Below are 24,786 nucleotides of genomic sequence, written 5' to 3' on the forward strand. Positions count from 1 at the left end.
CGATGCACAGTGGCAGCAGTATGTACCATATAAAAGATAGACTGCAGAAACTCACTATGCCTCTTTCAACAACACCTTCCAAATGCATGACCTCTTCCACCTAGAAGAACAAGGGCAGCAGAGACATGGGAACACCACCATTTGCAAGTTCCCCTCCAAGCCACACAACATCCTGACTTGGAAATATGTCGCTGTTGCTTCACTTTCGCTGAATCAAAATCCTGGAACTCCCTCCCTAACAGCACTGTGGGTACCCTCATCAGATAGTTCAAGAGGCAGCTCACCACCACCACCTCAAGGGAAATTAAGGATGGGCAACAAACGGTTGCCAGTGATGCCCACATCCCACAAAATGAATTTAAAAAAGTGTGGAAACAGTGAGACACTGGCACACATTAATTGCCTCCCAAAGTCACAAGATATCATTGACAATAGAATTTCACAACACTGGAGGGCAATTTAGGTCATTGTGTCTCTTTGCTAGAATAATCATGCCTCTTCCCCTGCTTCAAGGATTAATCCAATTTTCCCTTGAAAGATCCAATGATCTCTGCTGCATCCACTCCAGATTTAAAAATACTGAGGTACAATTTCTGTGTGCATTCTCACAATCTCTGGTAGTAATTGGAGCAGAATTCCTGTTTATCCAAGTATTTTGCTAAATTTTTGCAGCAGAAAAATGCTGACCCATTATTATCAAACCTTTAGAGATGCTGAATTGCAAATAATGATGATTTACTTTTTCATTATCTCCCATATGATAGAATCCCCTAAAGAGAACATCAGAACTATCATTATTATTGTTTCTCTCCCCTCAGTATTGTTTCTAGGTTTGGTATTTTTCTTTTAATCATAGAATGGTTACAGCACAGAAGGAGGCCATTCGGCACATCATGTCTGTGCTGACTCTGAAGGAGCAGTTCACTGAGTACCACTCCCAGGTCTTCTCCCCTTAGCCCTGCATATTATTATTTTTCAGATAATAATGCAATTCCTTCTTGAATGTCTCGATTCAACCTGCCTCAACCACACTTTCAGGCAGTGCATTTCAAATCCTAACCACTGGCTGAGTGGCATGTTTTTACCTATGTCGCCACTGTTTTTGCTGATCACCTTAAATTGGTGCCCTCTGGTTCTCGATTCTTCCACCAAATGGGAACAGTTTCGCTCTATCTACTCTGTCCAGTCCCCTCATGATTTTGAATACCTCTATCAAATTTCCTCTCAACCTTCTCTTCTCCAAGGAAAAAAGTCCCAACTTCTTCAATCTATCTACATAACTGAAGTTCCTCATCCCTGGAACCATTCTTGTGAATCTTTTCTGCACCTTCTCTCACGCCTTCACATCCTTCCTAAAGTATGGTGCCCAGAACTGGACGCAATACCCCAATTGAGGACGAACCAGTATTTTATACAAGTTTAACATAACTTCCTTGCTTTTATACTCTATGTCCCTATTGATTAAAGCCTAGGATACTATATGCTTTATTAACCGCGCTCTGAACTTGTCCTGCCAGCTTCCATGATTTCATGCATATATACATCCAGGTGCCTTTGCTTTTGCACCCCCTTTAGAATTGTACCCTTTATTTTATGCTGCCTCTCCAAGTTCTTTCTACCAAAATGAATCACTTCACACTTCTCTGCATTACACACTTCATCTGCCACTTGTCCACCCATTCCACCAATCTGTTTATGTCCTTCTGAAGTTCTACACTATCCTCCTCGCCGTTCATAATACTTGCAAGTTTTGTATTGTTCGCAAATTTTGAACTTGTGTCCTGTACACCAAGGTCTAGGTCATAGGAAGATAGGACTTGGGAACAGGAGTAGGCCATTCGGCCGTTCGAGCATGCTCTGCCATTCGATAAGATCATGGGTGATCTAGTTATGGTCTCAACTCCACTTTCCTGTCTGCTCCCCATAACCCTAGACTTCTTTGTCTATCAAAAATCTATCAAAAAGGTCATTAATCTATTTCAGGAAGAGCAGGGGTCCTAACACTGACCCCTGGGGAACTCCACTATAAACCTTCTTCCAGTCCGAAAAACAACCATTAACCACTACTCTCTGTTTCCTGTCACTCAGCCAATTTTGTATCCATGTTGCTACTGTCCCTTTTATTCCATAACCTCTAACTTTGCTCACAAGTCTGTGGTGCAGCACTTTTTCAAATGCCTTTTGGAAATCCATGTGCACCACATCAATAGCATTACTCTCATCAACCCTTGTTACTTCATCTAAAAAACTGAAGCAAGTTAGTTAAACACGATTTGCCCTTAACAAATCCGTGCTGGCATTCCTTAATTAACCCGCATTTGTCCAAGTGACGATTAATTTTGTCCCGAATTATAATTTCTAGAAGTTTCCCTGCCACTCGGGTTAAACTGATTGGCAAGTAGTTGCTGGGTTTATCTTTGCACCGTTTGTTGAGCAAGGGGTGTTAGATTCCTGAAGGGGTGGTAGAGGCAGGAACCCTCACAACATTTAAGAAGTATTTAGATAGCAATTGAAACGCCATAGCATACAAGGCTATGGGCCAAGTGCTGGAAAATGGGATTAGAATAGATAGGTGCTTGATGGCTAGCACGGACACGATGGGCCGAAGGGCCTGTTTCTGTGCTGTATAATTCTATGACTCTGTTTGCAATAAAAACAAAGTGCTGGAAATACTCAGCAGGTCAGGCAACATCTGTGGAGAGAGAAGCAGAGATAATGTTTCAGGTCTATGACCTTTCATCAGAATCAGTTCAGATGAAAGGTCAGAGACCTGAACATTAGCTCTGTTTCTCTCTCCACAGATGCTGCCTGACCTGAGTATTTCCGGCACTTTCTGTTTTTATTTCAGATTTCCAGCATCTGCAGTATTTTATTTCTTTGTTACATTTGAAATTCACCAGTCTTCTGCACCATCCCTGAGTCGAAGGAAGACTGGAAAATTATGGCCAGTGCCTCTGCAATTTCCAGTCTCTCTTCCTTCAGTATCCTTGGATGCATCTCATCCTGTCCTGGTGCCTTATCAACTTTAAGTACAGACAGCCTGTCCGATACATAGGAGCAGGAGTAGGCCAGTCAGCTCATCGAGCCTGCTCCACCATTCAGTTAGATCATAGCTGATCATCTACCTCAACGCCACTTTCCCATGCTATCCCCATATCCCTTGATGTCATCAGTGTTCGGATATCTACTGATTCCTGTCTTGAACATGGTCAATGATTGAGCTTCCACAGCCCTCTGGGGTAGAGAATTCCAAAGATTCACCACCCTCTGCATGAAGAAATTCCTCCTCATCTCGGTCTTAAATGGCCTACCCCTTATTCTGAGACTATGTCCCCTGGTTCTAGACTCAATAGTCAGAGGGTGGCGCAGTGGTTAGCACCGCAGCCTCACAGCTCCAGAATCCCGGGTTCGATTCTGGGTACTGCCTGTGTGGAGTTTGCAAGTTCTCCCTGTGTCTGCGTGGGTTTCCTCCGGGTGCTCCGCTTTCCTCCCACAGCCAAAGACTTGCAGGTTGATAGGTAAATTGGCCATTGTAAATTGCCCCTAGTATTGGTAGGGGAATTGAGGGAAGGTGGGGATGTGGTGGGAATATGGGATTAATGTAGGATTAGTATAAATGGGTGGCTGATGGTCAGTACAGACTCGGTGGGCCGAAGGGCCTGTTTCAGTGCTGTATCTCTAAAATAAAATAGAGGGAAACATCCACCCTGTAAGAATTTTGTAAGTTTCAATGAGATCACCTCTCATTCTTTGAAATTCTAGAGAATACAGGTCCAATTTCCTCAATCTCTCCTCATAAGACAATCCCGCCATCCCAAGGATTAGTCTGGTGAACCTCTGTTGCACTCTCTCCATGGCAAGTATATCCTTCCTTAGATAAGGAGATTAAAGCTGTATACAATACTTCAGGTGTGGTCTCACCAATTTTAAACCGTTCAAGTGTCTGGGCTACCACCTGTTTCACCGTGACCTGTGTAGCATCATCTTCCTTGGTAAAGACAGATGCAAAGTATTTATTTAATAGCTCAGCCATGCCCCCGCCTCCATGTATAAATCCCTTTTTAGGTTCCTCATCGACCCCACTCCTCTTTTTATCATCCTTTTACTATTTATATGTCTCTAGAAGACTTTTGGATTTCCTTTTTTGTTAGCTGCCAGTCTCTTTTCATACTCTCTGCTTCTCTTACTTGCTTTTTCAATTCTCCTGTGAACATTCTATATTCAGCCTGGTTCTCAGTTGTGTTATTCCCCTGACATCTGTCCTGAGCACATTTTTTCAGCTTCATCTTAATCTCTATCGCTTTTGTAATCCAGGGAGCTCTGGATCTGTTAGCCCTACCTGTTCCCCTTCGTGGGAATATACCTTGACTGTCCGAACTATCTCCTCTTTAAAGGTAACCCATTGTTCAGTTACAGTTTTGTCTGCCAACGTTTGATTCCAATTTATCTGGGTCAAATCCATTCTTACCCCATTGAAGTTGGCTTTTCCCCAGTTAATTATTCTTACTCTGGATTGTTTCTTGTCCTTTTCCGTAGCCAACCTAAACCTTAGGATAAAATGATCACTGTCCCCTAAATGTTCCTACTGGTAATTGATCCACTTGGCCCACCTCATTTCCAAGAACCAGGTCTAACAATGCCTTCTTTCTCATTGGACTGGAAACCTACTGCTGGAGACAATTGTCCTGAACACATTCTTGGAACTCTTGCTGCTCTCTGCCCTTTACACTACTCCTACCCCAGTCGATATTCTGATAATTAAAGTCCCCCATTATAACTATTCTGTAATTCTTGTACCTCTCTGATCTCCTTGCAAGTTTGTTCCTCTATATCTTTCCCACTAGTTGGTGGCTTACAGACTGCACTGAGCAATGTAATTACATCATTTTTGTTCCTTAGCTCTAACCAAGTAGATTCTGTCCTTGACTCCTCAGGGACATCCTCTCTCTCCAGCACTACAATGTTCTCCTTAATCAATACTGCCACCCTTCCCCCTTTCCTTCCTTTCCTAACTTTCCTGAACATCTTGTATCAGGGAATATTTAGTACATAGTCCTGCCCTGCTTTGTGCCAGATCTCAATTATAGCTACAACATCATATTTCCACATGGCTATCTGCACCTGCAACTCACCAATCTTATTTACCACACTCCGCCCATTCACATACATGCACAGTAAACCTAATTTAGACTTTATTACTTTCCCCTTACTCTGAACCCACCTAATAACTTACAATTCCTACTCTGGTGTTATCTGTCTCTCCCAGTATTCTGTGTACCTTGGTATTCCTCTCTAAATTTACCTCCTGCTTCCCACACCCCTACCAAATTAGTTTAAACCCTCCCCAATAGCACTAGCAAATTACCCTGCAAGGAAATCCGAAACAATGGCAATGACATTCTGTGGGAAGAATGAGTTTTAAAACAATGGCGGGCAAGATAAAGGAAAAGATAAAGGAAAATCCCAAGGCATTTTATAAGTATATTAAGGGCAAGAGGATATTCAGGGAAAGAGTAGGGCCCATTAGCGACCAAAGTGGCAATCTGTGTGTGGAGCCGGAGGAGATAGGTGAGGTTTTAAATGATTATTTTTCATCTGTGTTCACTCTGTAGAAGGACAATGTAGGTGTAGAGACCAGGGAGGGGAATTGTGACATACTTGAATAAATTAGCATTGAAAGGGAGGAAGTGTTAGCTGTTTTAGCGGGCTCCGGTTTCCTCCCAGAGCCAAAGACTTGCAGGTTGATAGGAAAATTGGCCATTATAAATTGCCCCTAGTATTGGTAGGGGAATTGAGGGAAGGTGGGGATGTGCTAGGAATATGGGATTAAAACTGGATAAATCCCCAGGCCCAGATGAGATGTATCCCAGGCTGTTATGTGAGGCAAGGGAGGAGATAGCAGGGGCTCTGACACAAATTTTCAAATCCTCTCTGGCCACAGGAGAAGTAGCAGAAGACTGGAGGACAGTGAATGTGGTACCATTATTCAAGAAGGGTGGTAGGGATAAACCAGGTAATTACAGGCCAGTGAGTCTAACATGCAGTGGTAGAGATACTATTGGAAAAAATTCTGAGGGACAGGATTAATCTCTGCTTGGAGAGGCAGGGATTAATCAAGGATAGTCAGCATGGCTTTGTCAGGGGAGATCATGACTAACAAATTTGATTGAATTTTTCGAGGAGGTGACTAGTTGTGTAGATAAGGGTAAAGCAGTTGATGTAGTTTACATGGACTTCAGTAAGACTTTTTTTTAATTTAGAGATACAGCACTGAAACAGGCCCTTCGGCCCACCGAGTCTGTGCCGCCCAACAACCACCCATTTATACTAACCCCACAGTAATCCAATATTCCCTACCATCTACCTACACTAGGGGCAATTTACAACAGCCACTTTACCTATCACCTGCAAATCTTTGGCTGTGGGAGGAAACTGGAGCACCCGGCGAAAACCCACGCAGACACAGGGAGAACTTGCAAATTCCACACAGGCAGTACCCAGAATCGAACCCGGGTCCCTGGAGCTGTGAGGCTGCAGTGCTAACCACTGCGCCACTGTGCTGCCCTCAAAATGATAAGGACCCGCATGAGAGATTGGTTAAGAAGGTAAGAGCCGATGGGATCCAGGGCAATTATGTAAATAGGATCCAAAATTGGCTTAGTGGCAAGAGGCAGAGGGTGATGGTCGAGGGTTGTTTTTGCGAGTGGAAGCCTGTGACCAGTGGTGTACTGCAGGGATCAGTGCTGGGACTCTCGCTGTTTGTGGGGTACATTAATGATTTAGATGTGAATATAGGAGGTATGATCAGTAAGTTCGCAGATGACAGGAAAATTGGTGGTGTTGTAAATAGTGAGGAGGAAAGCCTTAGATTACAGGACGATATAGATGGGCTGGTAAGATGGGCGGAGCAGTGGCGAATGGAATTTAATCCTGAAAAGTGTAAGATGATGCATTTTTGGAGGACTAACAAGGCAAGGGAATATGCAATGGATGGCAGGACCCTAGGAAGTACAGAGGGTCAGAGGGACCTTGGTGTACTTGTCCATTGATCACTGAAGGCAGCAGCACAGGTGGATAAGGTGGTTAGGAAGGCATAACCAGGGTGCATAGATTAAAGGTAAGGGACAAGGGGATTTGAGGAAATATTTTCTCACCTAGAGGGTGGTTGGAATCTGGAACACCCTTCCTGAAGGGGTGGTAGAGACAGGAACCCTCACAACATTTAAGAAGCATTTAGATGAGCACTTGAAATGCCATAGCATACAAGGCTATGGGCCAAGTGCTGGAAAATGGGATTAGAATAGATAGGTGCTTGATGGCCGGCACAGACACGATGGGCCGAAGGGCCTGTTTCTGTGCTGTATAACTCTATGACTCCATGACTCTGTGCTTTTATTTACCTTCTAGCTGTTGCTGATGAGTCTGGAAACTTCTTTGTGAATGGTAATTTAAAAGTAGATGGTCCAAGAAACTTCCACCTTTCAGGCACCATTTTTAAATACAGGAGGCCAGTGGATGTGTATGAAACTGGTGTTGAATACATTGTGGCTCAAGGACCGACGGATCTGAGAGTTAATGTTCTGGTATAACCTCAATTATTTCAAATGTAAAACTCATTCATAAAGTAAATGTGCAGAAACAAATTATTTTATGAACGTCTACAGTAATAATGGTGCTATGACTTGTAACATGTTAATATTTTCCTCTTTTTCTCCTGAAAGAGCAAACTGCTGTTTTTGGTTTAGTTTAGTTTAGTTATACAGCACTGAAACAGGCCCTTCGGCCCACCGAGTCTGTGCCGACCATCAACCACCCATTTATACTAATCCTACACTAACTCCATATTCCTACCACATCCCCACCTGTCCCTATATTTCACCTACCTATACTAGGGACAATTTATAATGGCCAATTAACCTATCAACCTGCAAGTCTTTGGCATGTGGGAGGAAACCGGAGCACCCGGAGGAAACCCACACAGACACAGGGAGAACTTGCAAACTCCACACAGGCAGTACCCAGAATTGAACCTGGGTCGCTGGAGCTGTGAGGCTGTGGTGCTAACCACTGCGCCATTGTGTTTGTGCTAAACAGGCACAAATCAAATGGCAGATGCATCCAATTTTACTTCCCTGGTTTTGTGCACACAAGTCCATTAGTACTAAATGCAGAAAATGGTCACTCAGGACACACTGCTAGTAATGGTTTTCTCACACCTCTGAACCAGCTAAGAACATAAGAAATAGGATCAGGAGTAGAGATATTGCCCCACGTGCCTGCTTGGCTATTTAGTCCGATTATGGCTGATCCTGTACCTTAACTCCACTTTCTCACCTGCTCCCCATATCCCTTGATTCCATGAGGACCAAAAATCTGTCCATCTAAACCTCAGATATACTCAATGGTAGAGCATCCACAACCGTCTGGGGGATAGACAAGATTAACAACCCTTTGAGTGAAGAAAGTTCTCCTCATTTCTGTCCTAAATGATAGACCCCTTATCCTGAGACTGTGCTCCCGTGTTCCAGATTCTCCAGCCAGAGAAAATAATCTTTGTGTTTACCCTGTCATGTCCCTTCAGAATCTTGTATGTTTCAATGAGGTAACCTCCCATTCCTCTAAACTGCAGAGAACATGGACCCAATTTACTCAGCCTGTCATTATAGGATGACCCTCACATTCCAGGAACCAATCTAGTGAATCTTTGCTGTACCACCTCCAGTGCAATTATATCCTTTCTTAAATATGGAGACCAAAACTGCACACATTACTCCAGGTGTGGTCTCACCAAAGACCTAAACAATTGTAGGAAGACTTCGTTATTCTTCACTCCAACGTCCTTGCAATAAAGGGCAACATGCCAATTACCTTCCTAATTGCTTGCTGTATCTGCATTCTAACTTTGTGTTCCTTGTACGCGTACACTCATGTCTCTGAGCGTCAACATTTTGAAGTTTCACACCTTTTAAAAAAATATTCTGCTTTTCTATTCTTACTACCAAAGTGAATAACCTCACACTTTCCCACATTATAGTCCATCTGCCACTTAAATAGCCAGTTAACAATAGCATAAGATATGAAAATGAATTTAACCCATCCACACAGAGCATGAGATTCATACTATTTAAATGGTTGCCCAAACTATTTGCCATCTTATTTCACTGACCAGGATTTGGTTGTCCTACACAACACAGTGTCAGAAAAGGGATGAACATTTTGGGATTCTATAGTTACGGGAACAGATAGGCATTTCTATGGCCGTAGACTTGAATCCAGCATGGTATGTTGCCTCCATGGTACCAGGGTCAAGGATGTCACGGAGCAGCTGCTGAACACTCTGAGGCGGGGACAGTGAGCAGCCAGCAGTCGTGGTCCATATTGGTACCAATGACTTAGGTAGAAAGAGGGATGTGGTCCTGCAGGCAGAGCTTAGGGAGCTAGGAAAGAAACTCGCAAGCAGGACCTCAGAAGTAGTAACCTCCGGATTACTCCCAGTACCATGTGCAAGTGAGTATGGAAATAGGAAGATTGAGCAGATGAATGAGTAGCTGGAGAGATGGTGCAAGAGGAAGGGCTTTAGATTCCTGGGACATTGTGACCTGCTCTGGGGGAGATGGAACCTGTACAGGCCAGATGTGTTGCTCTGAACAGAGCTGGGACCAATGTCCTTATGGGGAGATTTGCTCATGGTATTGGGGAGGGTTTAAACTAACTTGGCAGTGGTGTGGGATCCAGGAGGTAAATTTAGAGAGGAAAACCAAGGTGCACATAGAATTGGGAAAGACAAAAAGCACCCGAATAGGAAATTGTAAGACTGAAGCAGTTCAAGAAGGCGATTCCCCACCACCTTCTCAAGGGCAATTAGTAATGAGCAATAAATGCTAGCCTAGCCAGCAATACCCACATTCTGTGAAAGAATTTTTTTAAAATTAGGTGGAGTCAGTGTAAGAGGGAATGTAATAAGATCTAAATTAGTTTTACTGTGCATGTATCTGAATGCGCAGAGTGTGGTAAATAAGGTTGGTGAGCTGCAGGTGCACATAGCCACGAGGAAATATGTTGTGGTGATAACGGAGACCTGGCTCGTAAAAGGGCAGGACTGGGTAATTAATATTCATGGATACAAGGTGTTCAGGAAAAATAGGGAAGGAAGGAAAGTAGGAAGGGTCGCTGTTTTGATTGAGAAGAGTATTACAGTGGTGGAGAGAGAGGATATCCTAGAGGGGTCAAGGACAGAATCTATTTGCTGGGTATTCTATAGGCCACCAACCAGTGGGAAGGATATAGAGGAACACAATTGCAAGGAAATTACAGAGAGGTGCAAGAATTAGAGTAGTACAGAACTTGTGTATTGCTGAAAACAGACATTTTGTCAAAGCTTTTCATCTTGCACTCATCAGGACAAATCGCAGGATACCAATGTAAGGGAAGCAACAAATTTATGCTGTATGAGAAGAGAGTGCTGATTGGTTGGCAAGTGAACTGTGTTAGAGGTGTTGCCATGGAGAATGCACCAGTTTATGGTGACTGACAGTTAACTGCCAAGCTTTGTTTGAAATTTAAACCAGGCAGCTTGACTCTGATCAAGGCATTGCCCTGAGGAATGAACCAGCAAATGGCTGTCACTTATTTTGTTTAACTGAAACAGGTGCAATGTGTGTACATGTTATTTCTGTCTGCAAAGAACAGGGCCCTGTGTATTAATGTATGTAGCTTCCACTACATGCAAATAGTACCTTAGAGGAGGAATTCTTGGAGTATATACGGGATGGTTTTCTGGACCAATACGTTGAGGAACCAATGAGAGAACAGGCCATCATAGGCTGGGTATTGTGTAATGAGAGAGAAATAATTGATAATCTAGTGGTGCGACGATCTAGACGAGCGACCACAATATGATAGAATTCTTCATCAAGATGGAGAGTGATGTAGTTGATTCCGAGACAAGGGTCCTTAATCTTAGTAAAGGAAACTATGAAGGTATGAGGCGCGAGTTGGCCATGACGGATTGGGAAGCGTTACTTAAAGGAATGATGGTGGATAGGCAATGGCATACATTTAAAGAGCACATGGATGAATTGCAACAATTGTTTATCCCTGTCTGGCGCATAAGTAAAATGGGAAAGGTAGCCAAACCATGGCTTACAAGGCAAATTAGAGATAGCATTAGATCCAAGGAAGAGGCATATAAATTTGCCAGGAAAAACAACAGACCTGAGGATTGGGAGCAGTTTAGAATTCAGCAAAGGAGGACCAAGGGATTGATTAAGAAGGGGAAAATATAGTACGAGAGCAAGCTTGCGGGGAACATAAAAACTGACTGTAAAAGTTTCTATAGGTGTCTGAAGAGAAAAAGATTGGTGACGGCAAATGTAGGTCCCTTACAGTCAGAAACAGGGGAATTTATTATGAGGAACAAAGAAATGGCTGACCAACTAAATGCATACTTTGGTTCCATCTTCACAAAGGAGGACACAAATATCATACCAGAAATGTTGGGGAACACAGGGCTTAGTGAGGGAGAGGAACTGAAAGAAATAAGTATTAGTAGAGAAATGGTGTTGGGAAAATTGATGGGATTGAAGGCCGATAAATCCCCAGGGCCTGATGGTCTGCATCCCAGAGTACTTAAGGAAGTGGCCCTAGAAATAGTGGATGCATTAGTGGTCATCTTGCAAGATTCTATAGACTCTGGAACAGTTCCTGCAGATTGGAGGGTAGCTAATGTAACCCCACTATTTAAAAAGGGAGATAGAGAGAATTATAGACCAGTCAGCCTGACGTCGGTAGTGGGGAAAATTCTAGAGTCCATTATCAAAGATGTTATAGCAGAGCACTTAGAGAACAGTGATAGAATCGGGCAGAGTCAGCATGGATTTACAAAAGGGAAATCATGCTTGACAAATCTACTCGAATTCTTCGAGGATGTAACTAGTAGAGTTGATGAGGGACAGCCAGTGGATGTGGTTTATTTGGACTTTCAGAAGGCTTTCGACAAAATCCCACATAAGAGATTAACATGTAAAATTAAAGCGCATGGGATTGGGGGTAGTGTATTGCGATGGATAGAAAATTGGTAGGCGGACAGGAAACAAAGAGTAGGGATAAATGGATCTTTTTCCGAATGGCAGGCAGTGACTAGTGGGGTACCGCAGGGATCGGTGCTAGGACCCAAACTATTCACAATATATATTCATGATTTAGATGAGGGAACTAAATGTAATATCTTCAAATTTGCAGATGACACAAAACTGGGTGGGAGGGTGAGTTGTGAGGAGGATGCAGAGAGGCTTCAGGGTGATTTGGACAAGTTGGGTGAGTAGGTTAATGCATGGCAGATGCAGTATAATGTGGATAAATGTGAGGTTATCCACTTTGGTAGCAAAAACAGGAAGGCAGATTATTATCTGAACGGCTATAAACTGAGAGAGGGGAATATGCAGCGAGACCTGGGTATTGTCGTACACCAGTCGCTGAAAGTAAGCATGCAGGTGCAACAGGCGGTAAAAAAGGCAAATGGTATGTTGGCCTACATAGCGAGAGGATTCGAGTACAGGAGCGGGGATGTCTTGCTGCAATTATACAGGGCCTTGGGGAGGCCACACCTGGAATATTGTGTGCAGTTTTGGTCTCCTTATCTGAGGAAGGATGTTCTTGCTATAGAGGGAGTGCAGCGAAGGTTTACTAGACTGATTCCTGGGATGGTGGGACTGACGTATGAGGAGAGATTGGTTCGGTTAGGATTATATTCACTGTTAATGGCGAACACTGGGCATCCTACATGACAGTGCCTACCCTGATCAGATCATTTCTAACTGTATATACACAAACTTATGAACGGACCTAAGGCCGTCATTTTTGGCCCTGAAAGGTGCCCAGTGTACAATCACAAAAATTTGAGGAACAGATGAAGCTAGTTGTTTCACAACGCTACTATGCAGTGGCAACATGTGTGGTGTTCACTACTAACAGGATGCTGCCGTCAAGCCAAAAAGACATTCTGCCTATCACACAAATGAGTAATATATATGAATTTCAATGCCTGTGTGATGCTAGATATATAGGCCATACGTCCCAAAAATGGCGGATTGTATTAACAACATGTCTCTTCCGCTGTTCACAACAGACAAGGTACAGGCTGTACCCAACCAGCCCGTCCTTGCAAAACTCAAAACGCAGTGTCCAACATTAGATGTGATTCAGCGATTGGACAACATTTGCTAAATAATCCTCAGTGTGCCAAGAACTATGCTGACTACCAATTTAAGATTGTCAGTCAGGCTCGCAGTATGGCGCATTTGTGTGTACTGGAAGCTACATATATTAATACACAGGGCCCTGTTCTTTGCAGACAGAAAGAACATGTACACCCAATGCGCCTATTTCAGCTAAACGAAATAAGTGACAGCCATTTGCTGGTTCAGTCCTCAGGGCTGTGCTTTGACCAATCAGTCAAGCTACCTAGTTTAAATTTCAAACAAAGCTTGGCAGTTAACTGCCAGTCACCTAAGCTGGTGCATTCTCTATGGCAACGCCTCTGCCAATCAGCGTTCACTTGCCAACCAATCAGCACTCTGTTCTCACAGTATAAATTTGTTGCTTCCCTTACATTGGTATTCTTGTGATTTGTCCTGATGAGTGCAAGATGAAAAGCTTTGTCAAAATGTTTGTTTTCAGCAATACTCAAATTATAGAGTAGTTATAATTGGGACTTTAATTATGCTAATATAGACTGGGATAGTAGTAGTGTAAAAGGCAGAGAGGGGAAAGAATATCTAGAGTGTGTTCAGGAGGATGTTCTACATTATGTTTCCAGTCCAACGAGGAAGGAGGCATTGCTAGATCTGGTTCTGAGGAATGAGGTGGTCAAGTGAATCAAGTGGCAGTCTGGGAACGTTTAGGGGACCATAACATCATATGGAAAGGGACAAGGAGCAATCCAGAGTAAAGATAGTTAATTGGGGAGGGCCAACTTTAGTGGTGTGAGAATGGATCTGGCCCAATAAATTGGAGTCAAAGATTGGAAAACAAAACTGTAACTGAATAATGGCCTGGTTTTAAAGAGGAGAAAGATCGGGTACAGTCAGGGTACATTCCCACAAAGGGGAAAGGTAGAGCAAACAGATCCAGAGCTCCCTGGATGCCGAAAAAGATAGAGAGTAATATGAAGCAGAAAAAGGGTGCATATGACAAGAGGACACAGACAGGTTGATGGAATGGGCCCACAAGTGGCAAATGAAATGTAATGCAGAAAAGTGTGAAGTGATTCATTTTAGTAGGAAGAATGAGGCAAGGCAATATAAATTAAAGGGTACAATTCTAAAGGGGATGCAGGAGCAGAGGGTTCTGGGGGTGTATGTGCAATCATTGAAAGATGCCCAACAGGTTGAGAAAGTGGTTAATAAACCACATGGGATCCTGGGCTTTGTAAATAGGGGCATAGAGTACAAAAACAGGGAAGTTAATGATAAACCTGTATAAAACCCTGGTTTAGCCTCAACTGGAGTATTGTGTCCAGTTCAGAACACCAGAAGGATGTTAAGGCATTAGAAAGGGTGCAGAAAAGATTCACGGGAATGGTACCAGGGATGAGGAACTTCAGTTACGTGGATAGGTTGGAGAAACTGGGTCTGTTCTCCTTGAAGATTAAAAGGAGATTTGATAGAGGGGCTCAAAATCATTAGGGGTCTGGACAGAGTAGATTGGGAGAAAAGTTCCCATTGGCCGAAGGATCCAGAAGCAGAGAACACCAATTTAAGGTGATTGGCAAAAGAATGAACAGCGACATGAGGGAAAACTTATGCAGCGATTGGTTAGGATCTGGAATGCACTGCCTGACAATGTGGTGGATGCTGGTTCAATCGAGAGAGCTGAATAATTATCTGAAGAGAAAAAAATTGCAGGGCTATGGGGAAAAGGCAGCCTAGTGGGACTAGGTGAGTTGCTCTTGCAGCGAGCTGACACAGACACAATGGGCCAAATGGTCTCCTGCACTGCAACCATTCTGTGATTCAAAGGGTATAGCCCACAGATATGCCCAGGGGTGTCTGATTTAAGGGGGATGCAAGGATGAGTTTGCTTCTGGAACTGAACAGGCATCCGCTTTTTGATTTAGACCTGTTCTGACTGCTGCTGCATCTGAAGTGCATCAGATATTCTCCAGGATTGGAATGCACTGAGGCAGCTAACCCCATTTGTGGGCCACACTCAGGGAAACCAGCCCTAGGGAACACCTGCAACAAACATAAGTAACTTACCAGAAAGTAAGAACTTCTGGTGCTCTCAACCATGATCCTGCCCCTCATGATCGCAGCCTCTTCTGACCCCCGATTGGCCCCCATGATTCCCAGTTCCCCCAACCCCGCTTTGTCTCTCCCTCAGCTGGATGTTCCCTTGCCTCCCTCCACCTCCAACCTGTCCCAATCTGGGACCCAATTACCTAAGCATTCTGATTTCTCTCTCGTCTTCACTGCCAGACTGTTAATATGTTCCGTTATAACAAAGCCCAAGGCCCAATATCTGGAGCCTCAGACTTCACCATTCTGGAATAGGGTAGACATTTGGACTGGAAAGATACTGGGATACAGTTTTGGATGCCCTTCAGATTCAGTGGAATGGGTCTTACTAGGTTGTTTCTGTCAACGGGAATAACATTGTTTCTTCAGTGATCTGCTGAAACTTCAAAATTTGCTTCTGTGTTGGCCTTCAGCTGCTTGGCTGAGACTAGTGGCCCAAAGACCTGAGGGGCAGATTTCTTCTCTCCATTACTAGAAATGTGACTAAAGTATGTGTGAAACAAGGAGGAAAATGGGTGGAGACCCATTAGGCTGAGTCTTCACCCTGATTTTGTTGCCCGCCAACTCCCTGTGCACTTTATTTAGTGCCCTACAATCCATATAGTACTGCAGATGTTACAGCATTTTGCATTGAGTTTTATCATATCGACAGCACAGAAATAGGCCATTTGGCCCAACTGGTCTCTGCTGGTGTTTATGCACCACATGAGCCTCCTCCCATCTCATCATCTACCCTTATATGCATTCCCTTCTATTCCTTTCTTTCTCATGTACTTATCTAGCTTCCCCCTAAAGGCTAATGGTATGTTAGCCTTTATCACAAGAGGATTTGAGTACTGTAGTGAAATCTTGCTTCAGTTGTATAGAGCCTTGGTTAGACTGCACCTGCAGTACTGTGCAGTTTTGGTCCCCTTACCTTAGGAAGGATATTATTGCCATAGAGGGAGTGCAATGAAGGTTCACCAGACTTGTACCCAGCACTGTCCTATGAAGAGAGATTGGGGAAATTGGGCCTGTATTCTCTAGAGTTTCAAAGACTGAGAGGCGATCTCATTGAAATCTACAAAATACTTGAAGGGATAGACAGGGTAGATGCAGCTAAGATGTTGCCCCTGGCTGGAGAGTCTAGAACCAGGGGACACAATTTCAAAATAAGGGGGGAGCCACTTAGGACAGAGATGAGGAGAAATTTCTTTACTCACAGGGTTGTGAATCTTTGGAATTCTCTACCCCAGTGGGCTGTGGAAGCTCAGTCATTGAGTATATTTAAAGCAGAGATTGACAGATTTCTAAATACAAATGACATAAGGGGATATGAGGATAGTGTGGGAAAAAGGCATTGAAGTGGATGATCAGCCATGATCATATTGAATGGCGGGGCAGGCTTGGTGGGCTGAATGGCCTACTCCTGCTCCGATGTTATTATGATCCGCAATGCACCTATGCTATTTTCCTCAACTACTTCCGGTGGTAGCATGTTACACATTCTTAGCACTCTTTGAGTAAAAAAGTTTCTCCTGAATTTGCTATTGGATTTATTAGTAACTTACGTTCTTATATTTATGGCTTCTCGTATTTCCCCACACATGGAAACACTTATGCACATCTACTTTATTAAACTGTTTCATTGGACTGAATTTTATCCGGCCCTTGGAGATGGGATGGGAGTTGGGGTGGCAGACAAAAGGCATGGGTATTCATCGGGCGTCATACCCTATGTTTTCCTACCACTGTGCCAGTTTGTCCGTGCTGGGAAAGGCAGAGGACAGCCTCCTACCTGAGACCACTTGAACTAATTAAGTGGCCAATTAAGGACCACTTAGGCAGCTTCCTGTCTCTGCTCCCATTTAAATAATATCGGAGGGCCTGCCGCCCTGTGGAGACATCGCTAGGTAAGAGCTGGTGGCTTCCTAGCAGGCTCGAAAAAAGGGGGGGTCCCTCCTTTAGGGACAATCCATAGCCGATGGAGGGCTCCCCCAATGGCGATGGCTGCCACTGTGGCAAGAACCCCGCCCCACCCCACTCTCTCCAACCACCCACTTGCCAGCGCCTGCCTGACCGGCCCCGGTTTACCCCAACCCAACTTATCTTGGTCCCACGGCAGTGTCCATAGTGCTATTACAGGCCGGATGCAGTCCCAGCTCCCAGCTGCACTGCTGGGACTCATGACCTGCCAGCCCTCTGATTGGATGCTCTTTATAGTTATTGTAGTGTTTTGAAATTGCATTGTACATTTTGTTAACTTGAGGCCACTATACAAAACACATGAGACAGCAAAAGGGAAAGTGGAAGGAGAACAGAATAAAAGAAGATACCATTATGTTCAGCAGCTGACAATCTCTGTCTCACATATCAAAACCCGGCTAAACCTCACCCGGAGAGACATCTCACTTCTGGGACAGGATATTGCCCCTTAAAGAGGATGGCAGCCCCAGCGGAAGGCAGTTAATTGCCCGCCCACCATTGAATTTGGCCGGGGATCTGACAAATAGCTAAGGTGGGGTCGACCCCCCCCCCACTTTCTGGCCCGTCGTCAGGACCCCTGCCGCCGAAATAAAATTCAGCCCATTATCTTAAAAAACCTCTATTAGGTCATAGATCAGCTTTCTCTTTTCAAGAGGAACGAGACCCACCCTGTTTAGTTTTACTTGATGGTTATAACCTCAGTCCTGGTATCCTCCCTGTGAATCTTTTGTACACCTTCACCATAGCCTTTATATCCTTTTTATAATATGGGGACCGGAATTGTATACAGTACCCCAAATGTGGTATAACCAAGGTTCTATACAAGTTTAACATGACTTCACTGATTTTCAATTCTACACCTTTGGATCTGAACTTCCAGTGCTTCGTTTGTGTTTTTAATGGCCTTATTAATGGGTGTTGCTAATTTTAGTGATTTGTGTACTTGTACTTCCAGATCCTTCTGCTCCTCTGCCCCTATTTTCAAGTAATATGTGATGTCCTTATTTTTCTTACCAAAATGTAATGCCTCACACTTATCGATGTTGAAATTCATTTGCCAGTTACTTCCACTTGCAAATAATCACTTGTGATTGCTGCCAGTGTGACAGTGATTACCTAACAGAAGGTGAGCTTGCAGCATTGTGAAAGGGACACTGCACTCCCCCAAAGTTGAGCCTTTCCTTCACCCCCGTCCCATTAGAAGCTGCTGCCTCCAAACAGTAGAAATGTCAACACACTACCAAGTGGATGTGGTTCCTCAAAGCTGCTCCACTCAGTGAGTTTCTGAACTATATTGAACTGTCTGAGGAGTATGTGGTCCTATTCTTCCTACCAAAGTGAACCACCTCACACTTGTCTATATTGAAATTAGTTTGCCAGTTAAAAACCAATCCTACAAGATTATTAATGTATTTTGTCACATTGTTACTTTGTTTTATCCACCACAAATTTAGAAATTGTACTTCTGATTCATGAGTCCAAATTGTTAATGCGAATTGTGAACAACAGTTGTCCCAGCACTGATCAACGTGGAATTCCACTTCTCACCTTTTGCTGGTCTGAGTAGCTAACCTTAACCCCGACTTTGTTTTCTGTTTTGTAAACCGCTTGTTTTCCATTCTGCTACTTGTCCCTGATTCCACATGCACTGAACTTAGTCATGAGTCTACCTTATCGATGGCATGTTGAAAATCTAAGTATATTACATCTGTTGTATTACATAGGAACTTAGGAGTAGGCCATTCAGCCCGTTGAGCCTGTTTTGCCATTCAATTAGATATGGCTGATCATCTACCTCAATGCTACTTTCCCGCACGATCCCCATATCCCTTGATGTCATTAGTATCCAGATATCTATCTATTTCTGCCTTGAACTCAGTGACTGAGCTTCCACAGCCCTCTGGGGTAGAGAATTCCAAAGATTCACCACCCTCTGAGTGAAGAAATTCCTTCTCATCTCAGTCTTAAATGGCCTACCCCTTATTACCCTTGTCTACTCTTCCTTTGGGACTTCAAAGAATTCAGTAAGGTTGGTCAAGGATGATCTTCCCTTTTGAAATCCAAGCTGACTATTCTTTCTTATATTTCCCTTTTCTTGATGCTTTTCTATTACATCATTGAGCAACAATTCCATTATTTTTCCTACTACCAGAAATTGGTCTATTGGTCCCTGGACTTGTTCTATCATCCTTTTTAAAAATAGCAATCACATTTGCTGTTCACCAGTCCTCTGGCACTATTCCATTTTTCTAATGAATTGTTATTTATAATAGTGCCTCTGCTATCTCCTCCCTAACTTCTTCCACTGTGCGCAGATGCAGCCCATTTGGACCAGGGCTTTAATCTCCCTGCGGTTGATTAGTTTATCAATTATCTCCCCTCTTTCCTTCTTAAATGTCTTTTTTTTGATCTCTTATTCTAATCTTATTTATTTAGAGATACAGCACTGAAACAGGCCCTTCAGCCCACCAAGTTTGTGCCGACCATCAACCACCCATTTATACTAATCCTAAATTAATCCCATATTCCTATCACATCCCCTCCATTCCCCTACCACCTACCTACGCTAGGGGCAATTTACAATTGGCCAATTTACTTATCAACCTGCAAGTCTTTGGCTGTGGGAGGAAACCGGAGCACCCGACGGAAACCCACACGGTCACAAGGAGAACTTGCAAACTCCACACAGGCAGCACCCAGAATCAAACCTGGGTTGCTGGAGCTGTGAGGCTGCGGTGCTAACCACTGCGCCACTGTGCCACCCACTGTGTTAGTCTTGTGCCCACTTTGTTAGTCTCTGGTATATAAATACCTGTGAGTTTACCTTGTGCATCTGTTTGTGGTTCCATCCCTATCCTGATTTTTCTTTTGTTATTTATGTAGCTCTAGAAGACTTTACTTTTTTTTATAATTTAATTTTGTAACTGCTTTACTTTGCTAATTGTTTTTTGGTTTCTTTCCTTACCTCTTTGTACTTTTTGTTAACGTCTCCTTCATTGTTTGTGCATTTCGTGTATGTACTCCCAAGTTCCATTCTGATCTCTCAAAATTAGCTTTTTTGTAATCCATGAATTTGGTTAACTGAGATTTAACTTGATGGCAAATGATGGCCTGCAACCAACCTTCTTCTACTTCTGATCACAAATCCAGGACAGATTGTCCACAAAACGCCTACACTTCGGCCTAATTGCCACATTTCAGTGGCAGGCTGGTTTAAAGGGACCATTACTAGTAAATTTGTTGCCTATTTTTTCTACATTTATCTGGGAGCTCTGTTGTAGTCCAGAAGTAAACAGGAGGTCCTGCAATCAGTTGCTACCCTCCCATTTCTTCTGGAGTGTGTGTGCCATTTGGAATACCCCCATGCTTTGAGACTGCACATGGAGTATTATGTGCTGTTTTGGTCTCTTCAACCAAGGAGGGATATACTTGCCGTAGAGGGAGTGCAACGGAGGTTCACCAGACCAATGCCTGGAATGGCGGGATTGTCTTATGAGGCGAGATTGACGAAATTGGACCTGTATTCTCCAGAGTTTTGAAGAATGGGAGGTGATCTTATTGAAACTTAGAAAATTCTTACAGGGTGTGACAGGGTGGATGTTGATGGGATGTTTCCTCTGACTGGTGAGTCCAGAAACAGGACATAGTCTCAGAATAAGGGATAGGCCATTTAAGACTGAGTTGAGGAGGAATTTCTTCACGCAGAGGGTGAATCTTTGGAATTCTCTACCCCAGAGGACTATGGAAGCTCAATCATTGAGCATGTTCAAGACCGAAATCGATAGATTTCTTGATACTAATGACATCAAGGTATATGGGGATAGCACGGGAAAGTGGTGTTGAGGTAGATAATCAGCCATGATCTAATTGAATGGTTGTCCAGGCTCGACGAGCTGACTGGCCTACTCTGTTCCTCTGTTTCTATATTTGGAGCAAGAGGACAAGAGTGAAGAAGAGGTCATTTTGGGCACCTACTCAGTCTTACCGAGAATAACATAGTTATCAATCCCACAGGAATTTTATAGATCTAAGTGAAGAGTGGTGCTTGCATTCTAACTTCTCCAGGGAGGTGATCAGAGAGCTGCATGGCCTGCTGCAGAAAAATGTGCAGCCATGCTCCATGTCAGGCATGTCACTACCAGTGGCAATGAAGGTAACCATTACTTTAAATTTCTTTACCACAAGTTCTTTTCAGTGGAAGGCGGTCTTTCAGACTGCTGTGCATTCCTGCATAAAACAGGTGACTGATGCATTCTTCAGAAGAATGAACCAAGACGTAAGGTTTCCCCTTAGAACCCAAGAACAACAAGTTTGAGTCCTGGAGTTTTCAGACTTGATGGATACCTCAAAGTCAAGGGAGTAGCCAATGACAAGTGGCATTGGGCTTTTCCTAAACTAAGTGCCAATGATCTTTTTACTCAGCTTTTGAAAGCTGCATATCCATATAGCGTATGGACATTTGTATTACACAAGCATTTGGCAACAATGCTTATGTGCCAAGCCTCTCTGGAATGAGGCATACTTTGGATTAATGTAAAATTTTGCAGCTTTCAATATATTTATAAAGTATCTTGACTGTTGAGATGTCATAACTGCAGTTATAGTGAAAAGTGATGATGAACACATTGATAGGAGATATGACTTGGATAGAGAAGAGAGTGTGGACATTTTTCATACTAATGCAAGTTACAGTGAGAAACTGTCAAAGGAAAGTGCTGAAAAGGGAAACCAGATGTTGGGAACAGTGAAAAATCTGGCTGGTTTTGATGTGAGCAACACGATCTATGATGAAGCAGCTCCTGAGCTTGAATCGGAAGATGAAAATATGCATCAGAACAAAGATATGGTTTGCTGAGATTTTGGAGGAACAATTCATAACAGAGTGAGATGAAATACTTTCTAATCCTTTTCTATTTTCTTACTTTCCCTTCAAGTTTTTTTTATATCTCTGTTTATCTTCTTCTGCATTACACATGATTTCCCAAGCTAAGGAGCTTTTAGACAGCCAAGTCTCTGGATTGTGGACACTAATTTGCATCTACATCTGTGTGACATAGTACTGGAAAAGAATTGTTAGAATAGCCCATGGATTTACATCCACTCCTCCCCTGACACTGTATTGTTGCAGTAGCCCATGGACTTTTTTCTTATTTGTTTACTGGATGTGGCATAGCCAGAATTTATTGCCTACCTCTACTTGCCCTTGAGAAGTTGGTGGTGAACTCCCTTCTTGAACTGCAGCAGTCCATGTGGTGAAGGTACTCCCAAGGTGCTACAAGTGTGGGAGTTCCAGGATTTTGACTTAGCAACGATGGATTGGGTTTGTCCTTTTTGTGGACATGACATAACTGGGCAATGTTCCACTCTGCCCATCCAATCGCCCCCCCCCACCCCCCCCCAACCTCCGACACTGCATTGGTACAACCAGTCCATGAAATTGAATCCTTCCACTTTGATACAATGGTGGTACATGTATTGACACAGTAGCATAGTGGACTATATTTACATCTTCTACATCTTTTGCTCATCACAAGTTTTTTGGCTTGGAGCATGGATGCTGATTGAAATGTATTCACCATTGAGTGCCATCTGACACACTCCATTGGAACACCACTGTGCTTCCTCAAAGTGGCATTATTTCTACTCTGGGAATAACCTTTATATTCCAGACAAGGAGGAAGGAAAAATGTACTGGAACTTTACCTCAAACTAAAGCCTGGCTGTTTGACCCAAACCCGACTACATGTGTCTGGTTCGGATTGGGTCTGTATTCTGTGTCCAGCATTGTCTTATGAAGAGAGATTGAGCAGATTAGGCCTTTGCTGTCTCTGGTTTAGAAGAATGAGAGGAGATCTAATTGAGGTGTACAAGATGATTAAGGGGATTGACAAAGTAGATGTAGAGAGGATGGGGGCGGCACAGTGGCGCAGTGGTTAGCACCGCAGCCTCACAGCTCCAGCGACCCGGGTTCAATTCTGGGTACTGCCTGTGTGGAGTTTGCAAGTTCTCCCTGTGTCTGCGTGGGTTTCCTCCGGGTGCTCCGGTTTCCTCCCACATGCCAAAGACTTGCAGGTTGACAGGCAAATTGGCCATTATAAATTGTCCCTAGTATAGGTAGGTGATAGGGATAGGTGGGGATGTGGTAGGAATATGGAATTAGTGTAGGATTAGTATATAAATGGGTGGTTGATGGTCGGCACAGACTCAGTGGGCCGAAGGGCCTGTTTCAGTGCTGTATCTCTGAACTAAACTAAAATTTCCTCTTCTGGGACAATCTAGAACGAGAGGTCATAGTTTTAGGATAAGGGGTAGCAGATTTAAAACAGAGATGAGGAGAAATTACTTCTCTCAAAGGGTTATGAGTCTACGGAATTCACTACCTCAGAGTGCGGTGGCTGCCGCGACATTGAGTAAATTTAAGGAGGAGCTGGACAGATTTTTAATTAGCAATGGATTGAGCGATTATGGAGAACGGGCAGGAAAGTGGAGTTGAGGCCAAGATGAGATCAGCCATGATCGTATTGAATGGCGTGGTAGGCTCGAGGGGCTGAATTGCCTACTCCTGCTCCTAATTTGTGTTTCTAAAGGAAATGGTTAGATAAAGCTCTTGGGCCTAAAGGAATCAAAGGGTATGGGGCAAAAGCGGGAACAGATTACTGAGTTGGATGATCAGCCATGATCATAATGAATGGCGGAGCAGGCTCGAAGGACCGAATGGCCTACTCCTGCTCCTATTTTCTATGTTTCTAATTCTTATGTTCTTATTCGGGCTCAGGTCGGGTCAAGCTGGACTACTGTTTTGTTTCGTATTGTTTTCGTTTTAATCTACGATTTTTTTTCTGTTTCAATAATATGTTTGTTATTGTCGGGTCGGGCATGAGAAAAAATTAAAGGACTCTGGCCTGGGTCGGATTCGGGTTGGCTGTTGTCTGGTTAGGCCCGGGTCGGGTTTTAATTTTATACCCGAGCCAGGCTTTACCTCAGACCTCTGTAGTGCACTATTAGTGATTATGACTTCAGTGAGGCCGTTAACCCATTAGGACACGAGATATGAACTCCCCAATGGAATTTAAAGAAGTACACAACCAAATTTCACATTTTAAGACTTACTATAACAACTAAACCAAAAATCAATATTAACTAAACAGTACTTTGTAAGTAGCTAATACATTAAATTACAGCGAACATTATTTCCCTTTAACGTATTAAAACACTTATAAAGCCCACACCACATTTATACATTACACAATATCCGTATTGAAGCGATATCTTTGCAGTTAAAAGTCCCAAACTCTTCCCAGTTGCAATGGGTTGGATCTCCCAGCCCTTCTCAAAGTTAGCGTCCTTGCCGCTCACTTCTTCCGAGCACTTCTGACTGGGACTTCTGTAAATAAGGCGATCTCTGGTGACCCCGTTGGTCCTTTTTTTCCCTCCACTAACCTCAGCTTTCATATTGGGTTCAAGTCTTAGCAGCCTTTCGTAGAATCTGTCTTCTGAGAGCAGTTGCTTTCTTTTTCTGAGGCCA

General features: G+C 43.4%; 1 protein-coding gene across 1 annotated transcript in view; it reads left to right on the forward strand.

Moving 5' to 3' along the window:
• The window catches only part of adamtsl2 (ADAMTS-like 2), a 203,765-nt gene that overhangs the window by 51,351 nt on the left and 127,628 nt on the right, over positions 1-24,786 (forward strand). The window contains exons 7-10 of the mRNA XM_068011827.1: positions 7,408-7,588; positions 13,442-13,528; positions 18,323-18,387; positions 21,860-22,107. Of these exons, the coding sequence (XP_067867928.1) occupies positions 7,408-7,588; positions 13,442-13,528; positions 18,323-18,387; positions 21,860-22,107 (581 nt within the window). The remainder of the gene's footprint in view (positions 1-7,407; positions 7,589-13,441; positions 13,529-18,322; positions 18,388-21,859; positions 22,108-24,786) is intronic.

Source organism: Heterodontus francisci, chromosome 32 (genome assembly GCF_036365525.1).
Source record: "Heterodontus francisci isolate sHetFra1 chromosome 32, sHetFra1.hap1, whole genome shotgun sequence".
Taxonomy (NCBI): domain Eukaryota; kingdom Metazoa; phylum Chordata; class Chondrichthyes; order Heterodontiformes; family Heterodontidae; genus Heterodontus; species Heterodontus francisci.